The 19,168-nt window shown below is 38.8% G+C and overlaps 1 protein-coding gene across 2 annotated transcripts in view; it reads right to left on the bottom strand.

The window, feature by feature from the left end:
* Window positions 1-19,168, bottom strand: part of NSMAF (neutral sphingomyelinase activation associated factor) — a 58,489-nt gene that overhangs the window by 33,046 nt on the left and 6,275 nt on the right. The window contains exons 1-5 of one of the 2 annotated variants that reach the window (XM_070481221.1): window positions 13,237-13,255; window positions 9,940-10,029; window positions 3,231-3,309; window positions 3,066-3,133; window positions 2,945-2,981 (exon numbers count right to left, since the gene is read on the bottom strand). In XM_070481221.1, the coding sequence (XP_070337322.1) occupies window positions 2,945-2,981; window positions 3,066-3,067 (39 nt within the window). In that variant the 5' untranslated portion in view covers window positions 3,068-3,133; window positions 3,231-3,309; window positions 9,940-10,029; window positions 13,237-13,255. Of the gene's footprint in view, window positions 1-2,944; window positions 2,982-3,065; window positions 3,134-3,230; window positions 3,310-9,939; window positions 10,030-13,236; window positions 13,256-19,168 lie in introns of those variants that run through there. The other variant, XM_044780186.2, reaches the window with a different exon arrangement.

The following is a 19,168-nucleotide window of genomic DNA, read 5'->3' as shown; positions in this document are numbered from 1 at the left end:
AACTCTCCGTGAGAGCTGACTGTACTTTCTCTTGGGCCCACAAGAGGTTTTTATCCACACCATGTTATGGAAACCACTCCCGAGAAGGTCATAAAAGATGCACAAGACCTCCAGGTCACCAAATGCAAGAGTCAATTCTCAGGACTTCCTTGATTCTGTTTCTCAGAGTATGTGACGGAGCCGACGGCTCTTCCTGAAGCACTTTTCCACTTGGCTTCCCAGCCACCTGCTCCTGGTTCTACCCACCCTCACCAGAGGCTCCTTCTGTCTTCCTCCAGACCCCACTCTCTTCCCAACCAGACCTCTCTGTCCACACTCAGTCCCTGGGAAACCTCATCCAGCCCCGGGGCTTAAAAAAGTATCTGGAAATGGCCGACCCCCCAGTTTACCTTTCTAGCCTTAACACCCACCTCTGAAACCCAGACGAATGCTTCCAAATGCCTGCTGGACTTCTCTGGACTTCTCCTCTCGGAGGTCACATTCTGAACAAAGCGTGCTCCTCCCCAGGCTTCTTTACCACAATAAAGGGCACTACTATCCACCTCATTGGAGTTATTCCTGACTTTTCCTTTATACCTTGCAACTAATCCATCAACACATGTGTTAGGTTTTTCTTCAGAATATATTCAAACACTGACCACCTCTCACCCTTCGATTGCTACCATCCTGGTCTAAAATATCTGGGTTCTGAACACCCCTCCAGGCTCTCCTTGCTCCCACGCTTGCCCCCCTGGAGCATACTGTCTATGCAGCCTCCAGAGAGATTTACAAATACACACAAATCAGATCATGCCCCTTCTCTTTCAGCTCTCCAATGATTTTTCTCTTTTGTGCTTTATTCTAACTCCTTACCGTGGCCTGCAAGGCCCTCGATGGCACAGTCCCTGCCACTGCTCCAACTTCCCTTCCAGCACCCCGCTTGACCCCTATGGCCCAGCACACTCACCCTCACTGCACCTTTCACCTGCCAGGGACGTTCGTGTCTCAGGGCTCTCCCCTGCCACTCTCTGCACCTGGAACACCACTGCTCATGATAATCGCGTGGCTCACTCCCTCATGCCTTCTGAGTAGAATGCCTTCAAGAGGTACCTTCTCAGCGAGGCATCCCTGACCATTCCACCTAAAGTAGCGCAAGTATTCCTTATCATTTTCTATCCTTTTGTCCTGTTCTCATTTTCTTCACGGCATTTATCACTAAATGACATTATAGAAGATATTTGCTTATTCTGTTGTACCCATTGAAAGGTAGAGCTCATGGGGGGAGGGGCTTCAGATATTTTGTTCTTCCCTATATCTCCAAAGCCATGAATGTAAAACTTATCGAATACATGAATTAAAACTATTATTTATGCACACACAAACACACACACACCATGCCTGCCTTAGTCTACCAGCAAATGAAAATTTGGAAGCAAAGCTCTCTAAAGCCTAAAGAACCATAGCATATTTCTGAAACTTTGTGACCTAGTAAGTAGTCAAAAACCACAAAAGTTGCATCTTTTGTAACCCAGGAAGCTTAAAAGAACACTTGAAAGACTAGCTCGTGTCTAGTTGCCCCTTGGTGTTAAGCCGGTTTTGAGTCTGACACGAGACTTCTCTACAAACTATTAAAAGTAGGTGGAGGGATTTGGAGGCTTTATTTCTAAGCCCAAAGTTATTAAAACTTCACTAAAATGTATATTGTTATAATGGAAACCATACTTCCAACTGAAAAAGTACCTCTTCCTTTCAGGAAATGAACTTTCTAGAATAAGGTCATGATGTAGAATGATACTACAGAAATAATAAGAGCACAAGTGTAGATGAGAATTATTAATAATGGTGTCCCCTCCTGAAACTAATAGATGGCTATAACTGTTTTCATATATGCCAGTTACAACAATATGAAATCAAAGATAGCCTGGGAAATGTTTTCTTCCTTAAAATTAATTGAATCATGGAAGGCAGACCTAGAAAATCACCTAATCTGATATCTCACAGCTTTCACAAAATAATTTTCTATATACATTAAAAATTGTTCCATGAACAATGGGCTAAGTAATCCAAGAACCACTGGGAGCGCTCTCTGTGCCTAACTGTCCCCCTCCTCGAGACTCTCAAGGCACTCTCCTATGTTAAGGTTTTGAGTCAAGTCCTGAAGTAAAGAAATCTGTGTATCTTTGTTTCCCACAGCTTCTCCTACACTTAGTTGATCATAGAAAAATTTTTCTTTGAACCCTTCAAGGGTTCTGTGGATAGCTGAGGCCACAATGATCTCAACCTCTTCCATTTAAAGACAAAGAAGGTGAAGTCCAGAGCCAAAAGAACATGGTAGATGATCTCTACTCCTTTTTCATTTAAAATTTTTTTAAAAGTCTATTGACAAATTAAGTATATGACAGGAGAAAGACTAAATTTTAATTTATCTCCGTAGTGACAGTATAAGCACAGTACTGGGTGCATAAATGAGTACCAAATAACATTAGAACGAATAAAAGGTCATGACCCCAAGCATCACAATTATATAAGACTACACATCCTGAGTCATTGCCCTGGGTGTCATCAGGAGTCAACCTGAGATCCATTTCAGCAGCGTGCTGCTGGGCTCCCACCTTCTAAATGGCGAGGAGGCCACAGGAGGAACTGCTGTCCTTTCCCCTCAACCCTCACACACTGTCAGGACTCCTGAGGACGAAGCCACAGGCCTGTAGCTATCACACACTTGATCAACGTTAAGGATGTCATTAGGGACTACATCTTTAACAAAATATATTTCTCAATGGTTAAATTTTAATAGCATTTAAGCATCTACTCTAATGGTCTTCATTTGAGATTTCTACAGACAAATAATTCCATTGTGCTAATATATATATAATATATATGTACATATCTTAGTGCTAATATATATCTGTATACATAAATGTTCACTCAGGTTAGGAAAAAATATTTATTATGTGCTTCTTACCTGACTGAAAATGAGTGAAATCCCCCCAGATTTTGCCCTAAAATGCAGACAAAAGTCATTAAGTATATAAATATAATTTTTTGGTAGAAGTAAAATCAAACAATTAGTGACAATGACATACATTGCAAAGTGTCTATTGGCTCCATTTTCTCCATGTTTTCCTATTTTTATACAATCTCTCAAAGGAATCTGGATAAAAGTGAGAAAGAAATATTACAAAGACGAGCAAAGGTAAAATATACACAAAAAGTCGGAATGTCTCATTACCAAGGTAGAATGTGTTTACCTTAATGATGGGCTGAGATATTGCATCTGGTTCAAAAATCACTGACTTTGAACATATTTTTAAGGAGCCTCTGATTTTCCTAGGGATCAAAACACAAAGGATTACTATTAATGAACACAAGAAAGTCACAAAAGAATTGTAACACATTTTAACTAGAAAGTAGATGACTAAAGCACCAACTCATAAAAGATCAACTACATAATTAAAGAGAATGGTATGACAGGCTGGAAAACAGAACAAAATCATTTTCCTCATCCCCACCTCCCTAGCGCTTAAAGAACTGCATATACTGTAATGTGGTTTCATTTCTGGAGCACCGTCCCATGCATTTTATTTTATTTATTTTATTGGTCTTCACGTCTACTCTGAAAGGGAACAGTTTTCTAATCCTTAAGCAACACTGATTCTATCCTCTCTCTGGTAAACTCTTTTGACTTTTAATTCCCTATATCTAAAACAACTAGTGAGGAAGCAATATTAAATATCTAAAATTGATTAGGTAAGGGATTTTTTTTCTTACTTATAATCATGGCAAAATAACAGTTTGAATTCAGCACATAAAGTGCCTTTTTTTTCTTTTTGAACACAAGTTTTATTTTTCATATTTCAAGTTGTTTCTTTAGGAATGCCCAAACACATTTTTCAACATATTTGCTAACCACCTGTATTGGCTCTCAAGGACTATGTGTATTATTTACATATTTATTTCTCTTTTCTATCCTACTGCTTTGTATAAATATTAATCATTTGACTTCATTTCTGTGACATTTTTTCACAGCTTTTGAGTAATTTTTAATACTGATTAGTTTTTATGTATGCAGAAAATTTTCATTTTAATATGTAAAATCTACAAACCTCCTACTTTGTGATTGCTACTCTTTTGTTTAAAAATTTTAAGAGGTGCCAGCCAGTGGCACAGTGGTTAAGTTTGCACGTTCCACTTTGGCGGCCTGGGGTTCACCAGTTCGGATCCCGGGTATGGACACGGCACTGCTTGGTAAGCCATGCTGTGGTAGGCGTCCCACATATAAACTAGAGGAAGATGGACACAGATGTTAGCTCAGGGCCAGTCTTCCTCAGCAAAAAGAGGAGGATTGGCAGCAGACGTTAGCTCAGGGCTAATCTTCCTCAAAAAAAAAAAAATTTAGATTCAATGACAGAAAAAATTATTTGAGCACAAAGCTTATTTATAAACATTAAGACAGGAGCCTGCAGAGGTTTTCCCTCTCGGGTACCACGTTGAAGGAGAAGGGAAGATGACACTTGAGACTGGCCTGAGGGCCTTTACAGTCACAGCAACCAGGCAAGAGAGAGTGATGGTGATACTTGAAAGGCTTGGTAGAAAACAGTTACCACCTAGGCTGTTGGCTTTGGTTGGATAAGGAGTGGCAGAGCCCTGGCATTCCACCTGGCACATAAAATGCTTTCAAGAGCGATTTGAAGGTCTGCAGGAATTCAGGAAAAATTTTGTCCCACGATAATAAGCAATTTTAAAGACTCTCTGCCTACGATTATAACATCACACAAATCAGTTATAGACTTCACCATTTTCCTCCTTTCTTGGGACATTTACACGGCTTCAACACGTTTTGGAAAGAAACCTGCCTGAGCACTTCAGAGGCAGTTGCTAGTTTGGGTCAATATGTACCACTTGCCTGAAGCTAATAAAAAAATCTATATACTTTATTTTCTTTTAATGATTGGATAACTTTTATCGATTGGATAACTTCTATCAATCAAACCAAGGCAATAACTTATTATGTAAGCAGAACACAGGTCAAGAGATAGTGGAGAATTACCTTATAAAAAAATCACTTTAAGATTAGTTTCCAAGAGTACATTTTGTCTCCAAGTAGAACTTCAAGGATCTTAGGTTCTTTAAAATCACTTGTATGACATTTGGATTTTTCCTCTAGTCATCCCTTGGTGTCCTAGTGAACTCTTCTTACTTTGCCCACCCAGCGTTCTCTCAACTGAAGCAATTATTTCACTTACAGCTAGAAAGAAGCCCCCTGCTCTGCTTGCTTCTGGGCCCCTGCCCCTTCTCCCACTCCACGAGTCATTTCTTCCTCTGCCAAAGAAATCTCATCTCCTTCCCCGCTTACAAATCCGCCAACGGCTTCCTAGCCTACAGAAGAAAGTCTACACAAAATCTGAACCAGGCCTACCTCTCCACCTCAGTGCCAATACTTGTCTCATATGAATCCCATGGTCTTGCCAATTTGCACCTCTAGTTTTGCACATGCTATTCATTCTATCTGTAAACCTCCTGCCCCTATTCCTTGTCTGGAAAAATCCCAATCATCTTTCAAGACCTAGTTCAAATACCTCTTCCCTGAACAATTCACCCTACTCCACCCCAATACAATAATGTGCTCTTAATCATGGGGCGGGCAGGAGGGGGAGACTGGGCTTTAGCTCACATGAACCTTTTTTTGTGGATTAACTGTGGTCAAATAAAACACAAAATAGTGGTTCATACTGGCATTTACAATTCAAATGTTAGATTCAGGGATTTTAATTTAACTTCTTGAATTTACATCTTATCTCTATACAGTTTAAATAATCCATTAGTTGGAAACTAATGTGTCTAAAAGAAATATCACACTGAGAATAGAGTCTTGCAGTCTGAGAACGCCCCCTTCCTCCCGCCATCACCAGAGCAATACTCCCTGGTCCTTTGTGGGCAGGAAACATCACGTTAACTTCCTATCTTCAGTGCCCAGTACACATGTACAGAAGGGATGAGAAGGCTCATCACACTGAAGGTCAAGATTTAGTCTGCAATTCTTCTTCCTCAAAGCACTTTTTGAATTGTTGATTGTATATCATTTTTTTCCACGCCATTAACTGCATTTACTTTCCTATCATCCAAAATTACCTAATAATAACTTAAGAAAAGTACTTTTATGGAAATTTCTAAACATATACTAATAGAATCGAAGACTCTCAAGCATCAAACACCTAGCTTCTGCAATTGTTAACACGTGGTCATTCCTGTTTGGTGTATAACCCCTCCAGAACCCTGCTGAATTACAGAGAAATTAGACATTATACGCTTCATCCATAAATACTGTATCATGAGTCTCTACAGAGGCTCCTAATAAATGGCCTATCATTATCACATCAAAAAATTAATAATCCCTTAATGCCATGAAGTATACAGCCAGTGTTTAAATTTTTCTATTTCAAAAATGTGTTTTTATAGTTGGTTTGTTCAAATCAAAACCCAAACAAAGTCCACACAGGCATGCCTCATTTTATCGTGCTTCGCTTTACTGTGCTTCACAGATTACCGCATTGTTTACAAGACCCTCCACTGGCAACAAGATTATGACTCACTGAAGGCTCAGGTGATGGTTAACATTTTTTGGTAAGATGTACTTTTGAATTAATGTATGTACATTTTTTTTTAGACATAATGTTATTGCACACTTAACAGACCACAGTATAGTGTAAACATAACTTTTATATGCACTGGGAAACTAAAAACTTCACATGACTCACTTTATTGTGATATTCACTTTACTGTGGTCATCTGGAATGGAACCTGCCATATCTGTGAGGTATGCCTGTATTATGTTTAGTTGATACGTCTCTTATCTCTCTTAATCTAAAACAATTTTCATTTTCCCATGTTATGAATTTTGCTGAATGCACCTCTGTGGTTTTTCTCTATCCCATTTCCTTTAAAGAATCAGTAAGATTAAAAGACTTGACCAGATTCTGGTTTGATCTTCCTACAAGAATACTTCAGAGGCAGTGCACAGGTACTCCCTTTGTACAAGGAGACTCCAGTGGGTTCAGGTGATGTCTATCTTGATACATCCATTACAACATTTCTCAGCACCTTTTCACCTGCTGGTTTTAGGAGCCATCGAAGATTCTGTCCAGATCAGGGTTTGGCAAACCTTTTCTATAAAGAGCCAGACAGTAAATATTTTTGACTTTGCAGGCCATATGGTCTGTCACAACTATTCAACTCTGCCCCTGTAGGAGGAAAACAACCACACACTATATATAAACAAATGGGTGTGGCTGTGTTCCAATGAAACTGTATTTACAAAAATAGTGGCAGGCCAGATTTGACCTGATGGCTACGGTTTGCTGGACCCCTCCTCCGCCATGCAGATCCATTATTCACTAGGGATTGAAATTTTTATGATTCCTTCTGTGTTTATTATCTAGATTTCGTCAACATAGAACAACTTTACTTACGTATGATTTGGTTACCCCGAAGTACAATTATACAAGGAAAGCAGGAAAAATGCTTGATTCTTTACCTTTATTTATCAAGTTTCAGTAAAATGAGTTGGCGTCCTAGTATCCTTCAAAGATAACTGATATATACATATATTATGAACTCATAGATTTTAACAATTCTGATACACTTCAATCAAATCCAGTCATTATTCTTTTTTGATGCTCAATTTGTCCCATTTTTTGCCCAACTCTTCAAGTTGGCCCTTGTGTCCTGTTAATTCAATATACATTAGTTTTTAACACTTTCCTTTCTTGTCAGTACGACAAGATGTTCCAGGCTCATCTCACACATTTCCTGCCCTAGACTTAGACTCAGCCACTTCTTCAAAGACGCCTCATTCCTTTTAGTGGGAAGTGACAATCCGAGACCTTAATCTCAGTACTCACTGCTACTGAGTTGTTTCTAGGCCTTTTCAGAGGGTAGAGCTAGAAATTACTTTCTTTTAAAAGAAAAGCATATGAAACCATATAAGCATTTCCAATTCAAATGTAAGATTACAAGGCATTTACTTAGCTCCTTTAATATTAGATATGTATCTTTTACACCGAAAATCTTGGTCTTGGCATTAACATATTATTCATTTGCTTTATCTAATTATATAAATCTATGTGCATGTGTGCATAAAACAGTTTCAAAATAATAATACCAAAATTATTAACAATAATATTATTACTAAAACAGTTTACAACCTTTTTTGCAATTCTTTTTCAACTTAGGCTATATCTCACCAGAGACACAGTCAAATTACTAGAGTCGTGAAGTTGACTAAAATAATCCTTTCTGTGGTTAACCCTCCAACTTTATATATGCTTAAATTCATTTGTTTCATTTCCTTTTTGATTTTTAGGATTTACTGTTTCTCTTGAAATTTTACTCTATATCAAAACATATATATAAAATATTTCTATGATTCCAAAATCAAGTAAAAAAGGTACATTCCGAGAAGTCTAGTTGTCATCTCTATATTATGCCCCTGATCCTTCCCTCTTCTGTGTACCTAAGCACTTCCATTACATTTTAGTTTATGCTTTTTAAAATATATAATTTAAAAATTTTTTATTTTAAAAACTATAACAAAAAAACTCCCCCCCTTCTTATATGAAAGATGGCATACAATACACAGTATTCTGCAGCTTGCTTTTTGCACTTAATATATGCTAGCAATCACTCCACAGCAATATACAGAACTTCTTCATTCCTTTATTACAGATGCATAGTACTCCACTATGTGGACATTTCACGGTTTACTCAATTGGTCCCCTATTGGATTGTTTCCAATATTTTGCTATTACAAGTGGTGAGCTAATAAATAACATTGTACATACATCCATTTATATATTTCCAGTGTATTTTTGAGATAGTTTCCTGGGAGTAGCATTGCTAGATCAATAGGTGAATGCACATGCAATCTTCCTAAATATCACCAAATTCACTTCCATGGGGTTACACCATTTCACCCTAATAATAATTTTAAAATTACAAAAACAGGTTTCAGTTTACTGGCTTATATTTGTGTTTTAATAATAAACAAATGTATTTAATTTTAAGCAAGACATTGATATAGGACAGAGGAGAAAAAAAAAGTATGGAATTAGGGAAAAGAATGTGGACAAAATTTCAGAAGTAAGAAAGCAAGGTGCTACTTTCAAGGAACAGTAATTGTCTAATTTGATTGAATGCTAAGGAAACAGCCACGTCCTAAGCCACCAAACAGAAATTGAAGTGATTTTTACTTTAGCTTCTATTTAGCCAAATACTACATGGTTTTGATTCTTTCAGGATAAAACCTGAAGAACATTCAAAATTAACACATTTATCTAATATCAAAGCATGTGCTAAGTTGTGGCCTATTGCTCTTAAGGGACGTCCTCAAAGGAAATCACTAGCACATACATTTCTGCTGGAAGAACTTTCATCTTAGTTAATTCCAAGTTGGCATTTTAAACAAAATACCTCGTTACACACTTTTGTACATAGCTTTCAAAAGGTATAACCAAAGAAACAGAATCTGTTCTTATAGCAATAAGTAGTAGTTATTAAAATACAGAGAAAACGGATTTTGCTTCTGGTTCAAATTGAATTATTCATTTTGAAAGTACTGATTTTTATACGACTCTCGCATTTTCTGATCCTTACTTTATAACACCATAACCCAAATAACTGAGAGTATAAGTACAAGGGGATGCAAGAAAAAAGTGATGGAAGGAATTAGAGTTCTGTCCAGCTGACTGAAGATACACACAACCGTAGAGGAATTAGCACACACTGCTTCTTAGCTTGGGAAAATATCTGAAGTGATGACAGCAACTTATAAATCCCCCTATTCTCATTACTTTCCAAATACAAAAGAAGGAGAAACAATCTATATGACCATACATTTAATTTTAAAAATATCAGACAATAGAAACGTTTATTAGTCCGTAGAGATCCAAAAACCTTCCTTACCTTTCATTCTGACTGCCCTTGTGCTGAATGTGATTAGCAGTGTGCTGTTCAAAGTAGTACTCCTCCAAGTTAAGCAGGAGCAAGGAAAATCTAAATTTGGGGGAGAAAAAAAAAAACAGCAACAAAACCTCATGTTTATTTCCTAAAAACCATAAGACAGCAGAATATTTAAAGCATCTGTCCCCAAAGTGCTTTTCCATTCATTAATTCAACAAGTACTTATGAAGTGTATGTTATATGCCAGGCACTCCTCTCTATCCAGTGGGGAGGAGGCAACAGACAGATCTGCCAGCTATGCCAAAATGAAAATAAGTAAGTAAAATCGTTTACCAGGTGGTAAACCCCAAATTTCATGAAAAAAAAACTTATTCTTGCCAGAACAAAGCTTGGAGCTTTCCTATCTATGGAGTTTTCATCCTTTGTTTCCTCCGATTGACACATGAGGCTTCCTCAACCCCCGTTCCTCGCCGCACCGTCTGCTTCAGAGTCATGTCTCATGGTTAGTTAAGTGTATCTTGCTACTCCCACAAGACCATACACCTCTGACAGGCAGATCTTTGGATGTTCCCCTGCAACAGCCAATCTAATGCTTTGTACACACTGGGTGCCAATAAATAAGTAAACTGAACTGAATGAGATTGAAAGCTAGTGCTTTTTAAAGTTTTAAGTGCTTTAAACTTTTAAAAACAAAATAAGGTAATAAGGAAAAGTATTAATTTAGTTATATGGCCACAGAACCAAATTTATGGCAAAGACCTGAGAACAAGTGTTTTGTTTGTTTCAGAGTAAGAATGGGAAACGTCAGCGGCATCTAGAGTTAGAGCAAAAGTCTTCATGAAGTGTGAGACTTGAGATGGGTCTTGAAATTCTGATGTGTTGGAGGAAGATATTTAGATTAAATGTGGCAGATTAAACAGATTTGTTTATTTCTCGTCCCTCTGGAAACACCACTAAAATGTGAACACAAATATTTTTTAAATGGTAAAATCCACAGACCAAAGAAAAGCGGAGAGGCATAAAGCAGGGGAGAGATATCAACAGACATGTGAGAAAAGGAAAGCAGATGGAGGAATCAGCAGTGATCAGAAACCAGAACAGCAGATGCCTCCAGAAGGTACCAATCAGGGGAAAACCAACTCAAGTCACAGGACTTCCCAAAAGTTCTGCAATTGCAGTCATCAGGTAGCAAGAAGGCAGGGCTGGAGCACGGGAGGACAGCTGAAAGTCTGAAGGAGGTCAGCGGCCCAGATTCCTCCCCCAATGGTTGTCCCTACCTCACTCTGGCACGTGGTCTTTCTACACAAAACTGAACAAGAGCCTCAAACTAGACATCAAGCACGGCAGAGAGCAGGGCTATGGCATGAAAAGAGGGTGATTCGGCAAAAAGCAGGAGATTTACACCACCCCAAGCAGCAGTCTGAGGGTTACTTCTGGAATAAACTAAACAGCTCTCTGGGTACCAGTATTTGAAAGAGCCAGGTCTCTACCACGTCATCCCACAGTGAAGCCCCACACAAAAGGCCTGCCCACAGTGACACGGAATTACACGCTTCACGCTTCAACGTGAATGGACAACAAGAACACCAGCCTCTAACATGAAAGAACTGGAAAAGCAGAAGAACACAACTTGAAAGACTGGAGACAGGCAGAGAATAGAAGCAAAGGTCAAAAGACTATAATTAATATCCTTGCAAAGAAGAAATTATATCCACGGAACAAGAAGATACTGCTCATTTAGAAACATCTGAGCCAAAAGAAAAACAACTCATAAATTAAAAATCATGACAGCAGCAACCAGCTTTACCAGCCTAATAGGTAACTTTTATTGGCCTGTTCTACATTTTCAAAAGCCATAAACAAGAATTAATCACAGGCTAAAGTTTAAAAGCTCAATGTAAAATGCTATTAATACTTACTCTGAATTTCAATACAAGTACAAGAGTTAAGATTACTAGGATCAGTCCTTTGATGATCAGATAATTTCCAGGAAGATACAAAGCAGAGAGATTCTTACTAATCACCTTGAGCCTTATTGTTAGCTTGTATTTTAATGACTCGAAACCCTTTGCTTGGGCTGGAGTTATGCAACCCTACCTTCTCCCTCTTGATCCCCTCACTTCTCCTTTTACAGAGAGGGTAAAATGAAATAAGTATTCTTCAGGAAAACAATGCCATAACTTTTCTGCTATGAAGCAAAGGTAGTCTTCGTAGACAATCAGCTCTTCCATATGATTACTAAAACATAATCCTATCCTTAATATTGTTAAAATGTCCATAGTACCAAAAGCAATCTATAGATTCAATGCAATCCCTACCAAAATTTCAATGGCATTTATTGTAGAAATAGAAAAAGAATCCTAAAATTCATAGGGAATGGAATAGCCAACATAATCGAGAAAGAAAAACAAAGCTAGAAGCCTCACACTTCCTGATTTCAAAACATATTACCAACTACAACAATCAAAACAGTGTGATGCTGGCATAAAGACAGACATAGACTAACAGAACGGAATAGAGAGCTCAGAAATAAACACTCCCGTATATGGTCAAATGATCTTCAACAAGAGTTCTAAGGCCATACAGTCAGGAAAGGACAGTCTCTTCAACAAATGGTATTGGGAAAACTGGATATCCACATGCAAAAGAATGAAGTTGGACCTTTGCTTTACACTATATACAAAAATTAACCCAAAGTGGATTAAAGACAAATGTAAGACCTGAAACTATAAAGCTCATAGAAGAAAATATAGGGGGAAAACTTCATGACATTGGATTTGGCAATGATTTCTTAGATATGACACCAAAACACAGATAACAAAAGCAAAAATAGACAAATGTGACTACATCAAACTTAAAAACGTCTGTGCAGCAAAGAAAACAACAGAATGAGAAGGCAACCTACAGAACTGGAGCAAATATTTGCAAACCATATAGCTAGAAGGAATTAATATCTAGACTATAGAATACAGAAAGAACTCCTACAACTCAAAAACAACAACAAAAATTAGCCCAGTTAAAAAATGGGCAAAAGGGCCAGCCCCGGTGGCCTAGGGGTTAAGTTTGGCACGTTCCATATAAGTGGCCCCAGTTTGGTTCCTGGGCATGGACCTACACCACTTGTCTGTCAGTGGCCATGCTGTGGTGGCCGCTCATATACAAAAAAACAGAGGAAGATTGGCAACAGATGTTAGCTCAGGGCAAATCTTCCTCAGCCAAAAAAAGGGCAAAAGACTTGAACAGACACTTCTCCAAACAAGAGACACAAATGTCAAAAAAAGTCTATGAAAAGATACTCACCATCACCAATCATCAGGAAACTGCAAATCAAATCCACAATGAGATATCACCTCACATGCTATTTTTTTAAAAAAAAGAAAATAAATGTTGGCAAGGATGTGGAGAAGTTGGAACCCTTGAGCACTGTTGGTAGGATTGTACAATGATGCAGCTGCTATGGAAAACAATTTAGAGGTTCCCAAAAAATTAAAAATAGAACTACCATATGATCCAGCAGTCCAACTTCTGAGTATATATCCAAAAGAACTGAAAACAGGATCTCCAAGAGATATTTACACATCCTTCTTCATTGCCTCATTATTCACAACAGCCAAGAGTGGAAATAACCTAAACACCCATGATAAATGAATGGATAAAGAAAACATGGTATACACATACAATGGAATATTATTCAGCCTTAAAAAAGAACGAAATCCTGTCACATGGATGAAACTTGAGGGTATTATGCTAGATGAAATAAGCCAGTCACAAAAAGACAACTACATGATTCCACTCACACGAAATATCTTAAGTAGCCACACTGTTACCAAGGGAAAATAGAAGGGTGGTTGCCAAGAGCTGGAGGTAGGAAAAAAAGGGGAGTTGTTATTCAGTGGGTACAGATTTTCAGTTTTGCAAGAGGAAAAAGTTCTAGAGATCTGTTGCATGACAATATGAACATGGTTAACACTACTGTACTACACTCAAAAATTTACTGTACTGTACCTTAAAAATGGTTAACATGGCAAATTTTATATGTGTTTTTTACCACAATAAAAATATATAATCATATCAACTATTGTAGAACTACACTCATTATTTTGGTAAATAAAATTACATCTTCTGTTATTTATCAATATGCATATTTTGTAAGAAATGTAAAACACATGATGAAGGGATATAACCAAATCATATTATTCCAAGTTAAAGGATTAAGGAACTTTCCTGAGTGTACTTTTTCCCTTTACTGGAGTGTTCAGTTATACCTGCTTTAAAGTCTTTGTATGTAAAAATTATTACAATAAAATTTCATGGTGTTTTAAACAATGATTTTCAAACTACACTGTATGGAGTAAAAGTTTCCAGCTTTAAAAAACAAATTAAAATCACTTCTATAATTTTATGATCTCACTCACTATTATTCTATCAGACTGTAAGTGATTTCTTTAGCAGATTCTTGGCCCTGCCCCTGGGTATTCCTTAGTTTAATCCATCTTCACAGAGGGGTGGTAGCATTCTCTTGAGATAAATTTACTCATTCAGAGACTTAACTTTCCTAAAAAGAGCCTGTCACATCCTCACCTCATGTCACCTGAGTTTTAAAACACTTAACCCACAACAAAATCAAGTTCACTCCAGGCAGCTGTCCAGGCCTCGCACTTACAGCCACTCAACAATTATTGAACACTGTCAATGAACAGTATTTGTAACGGGTTTGGGAGATTTTGCTAGGCAATCATTTCTCTAGATGGGAGATGTAAAACAGGCCTCAGGGTGCGGGCGAGGGCTGGGATATGGGTTCAATGGGAGAAAGAGCCAGGGCGCCTTAGCGATGTGTGCACAGGCAGAGGAAAGGGCATGAGGGTCAGGTATGTGCCATCTCTACTCGGAATAGCCCGATGCTATCCTCGGATTAAGCTAGACAGTACAGACCCTACCACCCAGAGAGTAGTTTAAATAAACTGGGCATTTTTTGTTAAGCTTCTTAAAAATGGCCTCTGAAACAAGGAAGAAATTTTCTAAAAATGTTGAACAGACAAGGGCAAGAACATGGTCCTGTGACCCACCATTAGAAATGTCCCCCCAGTAATACACTTAACAGCAACCTCTAAATAGAGTCATGCAAACAAGTATTATTCCACCTGACTATACTAACATTAATTTCTCCTTTCTCAGTTCTGCTATTAAGACATCACGAAAATAAACTTATACTCTGGCAAAGTTCACATGAACTAATCTACTGCATTTCCCTGATCTACCAGTCAGAACTCTGTCAAAACAGATTAGAATAGCCAGCCATGACTTCACAGTGAATTCATGCCGGAGACTGGTGACAAGAACTTCCTCTTCTGGTGGTTTATAAATAATCTGTCTGATCTAGAATTAGCACTAACCCTACTTGAGCACATATGTTCTTTCTGCACCTTTCAAAGTTCCCAGACCACTGAAACAGACCTGTGATTCCAAACTCCAACTGCTCCCAGGACTTTACGCCAGGAGAAATATGCACATGGGTGCCCTTGGCATCTGCACCCATCTTATGAAAGTTTATCCCGTCACTTTCAGTCTGATGGTCAGTATCATTAACAGAGTACAAAATAAGAGCCACTTCCTCTGCCATAAACCAATTTTACACTACTGGGCTGGGCCCTAGGCAGCAGCCTCGTTTTAAACACAACTTTAGGAGACTTTTACAATTTTTTTAATCTATAGGAGTTTTTAAAGCTACCACTTATTTGAGGCTTTAACTTTCTTGATGCTAATTGTGTAGGGCTGTGATATCCTTTTAATCTGTCCTTTGTTGTTGCCCTTCTTGCTTGATATTTTAAAAAAATTATAAGCTCAAAGGAAAACTACCTGTACAACCATTCTATGTTTATTTGGTTGTCTGATTTTCTGTAACTCTTCACAAAGTGATCACCAGGATCAGGTGTGCTGAATTCTATTTCTGACAGTTTCACAAACTGCCTGGGTTAATATCCTTTTCAGAACTGTCCAGTAACAATACCTATCTCTTTTTTTGCTTGAAACTTTCAATATCGGCTTTGTGAAAAATCTAGATTCTAAGTATGACAGAATCCTTCTTAAATGCCCTGGGCTTCAACAATAAACAAGTCGATATGACTGCTTTTTCTGAAGATTTCTGCCACTGCTGCTTAGTTAATTAATTTCTCTTTACTATTCAGAATTTTGTAAAGTTCTCAAGTTCTCTGCCTTAAGATAAATTAAAACTTCGCAAAGGAAGTCAAGGAACTGTAATTACATCTCACTAAGTATTGACAAAGTAAGGTCTCCTATCATTTTCTGTATTGCCACTTCCTGTTTTAAATCTACATCAAGTACACATCCCCATTTTTTCTACCCACTTACGTGGCCTGTAAACAAATGAACACAATTATGTTATCTCTGTTCCTTTTTCCAGTAAGTTCCCTGGGTTTTTTCCCTCTTATTCATGGATTCCCCTGCAGATGTATATCTTCTTGACATTCAGAGCCCGCTCCCTCCGCTCCTAACATGTCCTTCCCTTGGAACAGGCCTGTAGCTTTTCAGCACCGGATTCCAATCTTCACTCTCATCTTACCAACCTTCACTGACACCTAAAAAACACATTCATCCTCTTTTGTAGTAAAATTCAACTCATTTTATTATGCATGCTCTACATATTGGCATAGAGACATCTGAGTGACTAAACGTTATTTCTAGTCCCTGAATCAGTTGTTCTCTCATGTACATTACCAGCCCCTCCTCCCCTGGAGTAGCATTTCATCTCATGCCAGCCGTCCTCCAGTGTAACCAATTTCATTACTTCATCAGGTCTTTTTATCCTTTCCTCTGGGAGTAAATTTAAACTCTATCACTCAGCCAGACTCTAGGAAATTGTATTCTCTGACTACGTGAGATGCACTTACTTCCTGGCCAAGATGGTTCAGACATTAAAATCCCTTTCACTGACACCATCTACAAAGCTGGTTGCGTCTATTTTCACGTCTCAACTACCCATGAGAACAAATGCCAAAATATCACATATGCTCTCAAAGTCTTTCAATTTCCTCACCAAGGGTCATGGCCCTGGGGAGGATGCTTTCATCAGCCTTCTCTACACTATCAAGAAGATAAAGATGAAAGTATCGTTGGAAGAAACAAACAAAAAAATTCAAGATGAATGCTTACTTACTGTAAATTACTGAACGAACGTTACTGTGTGTACAAATCACCTGGGGATGATGTTAAAATGCAGACTCTGATGCACCAGATCTGGGGTGGAGCCTGAGATTCTCTATTTTCTAACAAGTTCCCAGGCAATGCTGATGCTGCTGGCCCTCGCAGCTCACTTAGAGTAACAAGGTTCTAATCCCTCCATAACCAGGCTTCGATCACTCCCGCATCATTCTCGATTTCAGAGATACCATAAAGTAAGCACTGGCCTCGTATTTAAGCCAGAAGCAGCCTGTGATGCTGGAAAAGGGGTGGGGCATTCGTTTAGCCTTAGTTCAGCCATGACTTGGCCATTGGACTTTTAGTCAAATCACTTTCACTTTCCTCACTTAGGTCTCAACTATAAAGTTGAGGGCAAGGAACTATAAATTAATGACCTCAAAAGTGCCTTGTTATTTTTTTGTAATTTCTTAGTGCCATGGAGTCGACTCCAACTCCTAACGCCCCGGTGTACAGAGAGCGGAACCCTGCCAAGTCTTGTCATACCATGCCCTCCCCTTCCAGTGCTGTCTCACACAATGCTCCACTGCTATTCACAGGGTCTTTGTGGCCATTTCTTTCCAGAAGTGGGTGGTCAGGTCCTTCTTCCTAATCTTAGTCTGAAAGTTCCACTGAAACCTGTCCACCATGGATGATTCTGCTGGTATTTGACATACCGGTGGCATAGATTTCAGCAACACAGCCGCCACAATATGACCACTGAAGACGGGTGGTGTGGTTCCCGGACCGGGATACAAAGCTGAGCCAGGATGAGGAGAGCCCTGGATCTTAACCACTAGACCACCAGGGCTGGCTACTGGGTTTATAGATTTATTAAGTACGCCTGGGCTTAAAGAAGTCAGCAGGAATTCCACTTCAGGCATTATGGCAGATTTAGATGTCCAGAGAAAAAAATCTCAGTACAGAGCCTTTAAAATTGCTGAATAAATTACTAAAAATTCTTTTCAAATGCTTGGCTGAGGTGATGGAAAAGTAAGGGAAAGTCTTAGAAGAGAGAAACAAAGAAGTTGGCAGGCACTGAGCAGTCTTTTCACCTGGGGGCTCTGCCCAACTCTTTGAGTAGGAGCAGCGTGAACTCCTTAGGGCCATGTGCCCTGAGGGGATGGTCTTGCGGGGAGATGTAGAGGAAGCTGGGATCCCTAAAAGTAACGTCCTTTGAGGGTGGAAGTAAAAACCACCACCCCACCTTCCCCAGAGCCAGATGGTAGGACCTTGGCTCTGGGCTGTGGGCAAAATAAATCTCCTTGAGAATTTGAAACCACAAGCCTGCCTTAACACATTTGAGGCTAGAATGCATACTGCCTATTTAGCCCAGAAAAACTTGACAAACCAGTGCGGTCTCTCCCCACACCCCAGGGAGGAAAAAATGCAAATACTTTATGGAAAAGTACACTTTAAACCCAGGCCTCCAAGAATTCGCGAGGATAAACTTTCAAGGAATGAGAGGCCACAATCAAAAATCACAAATAAGTGAGGAAGTGAAATTACTGAATGAGGATCAGTACAAGCAGCAAACTACTCAAGGCTACAGACAATTTATTTTCTGGATCTGATCACTTCAACAGATAAGGTTAAAGAAACAGAAGGACATCAAAAGTATAACAAAGGAACAGACTTTTACCAAAAATGACCAGGGAGTTAATGACCCAAACAGAACTAGAAATTCAAAAATATAATAATTGGGGCCAGCCCCGTGGCCGAGCGTTTAATTTCGTGCGCTCTGGTTCGGCAACCCAGGGTTTTGCCAGTTTGGATCTTGGGCGTGGACATGGCACCACTCATCAGGCCACGCTGAGGTGGCATCCCACATAGCACAACCAGACTCACAACTGGAATACACAACTATGTACTGGGGGGCTTTGGGGAGAAGAAGAAGGAAAAAAAACATAAAAAAGATTGGCAACAAATGTTAGCTCAAATGCCAATCTTCAAAATACATATATAATAATTGAAATTAAAACTAAAACTAATGGGATAGACAGCAAATTGGGCAAAGTGAGAGAAATTTAGTAAATTG

The sequence above is a fragment of the Equus asinus genome, chromosome 12 (assembly GCF_041296235.1).
Source record: "Equus asinus isolate D_3611 breed Donkey chromosome 12, EquAss-T2T_v2, whole genome shotgun sequence".
Classification (NCBI taxonomy): Eukaryota; Metazoa; Chordata; class Mammalia; order Perissodactyla; family Equidae; genus Equus; species Equus asinus.
This window is presented reverse-complemented; position numbering and strand designations above follow the sequence as displayed.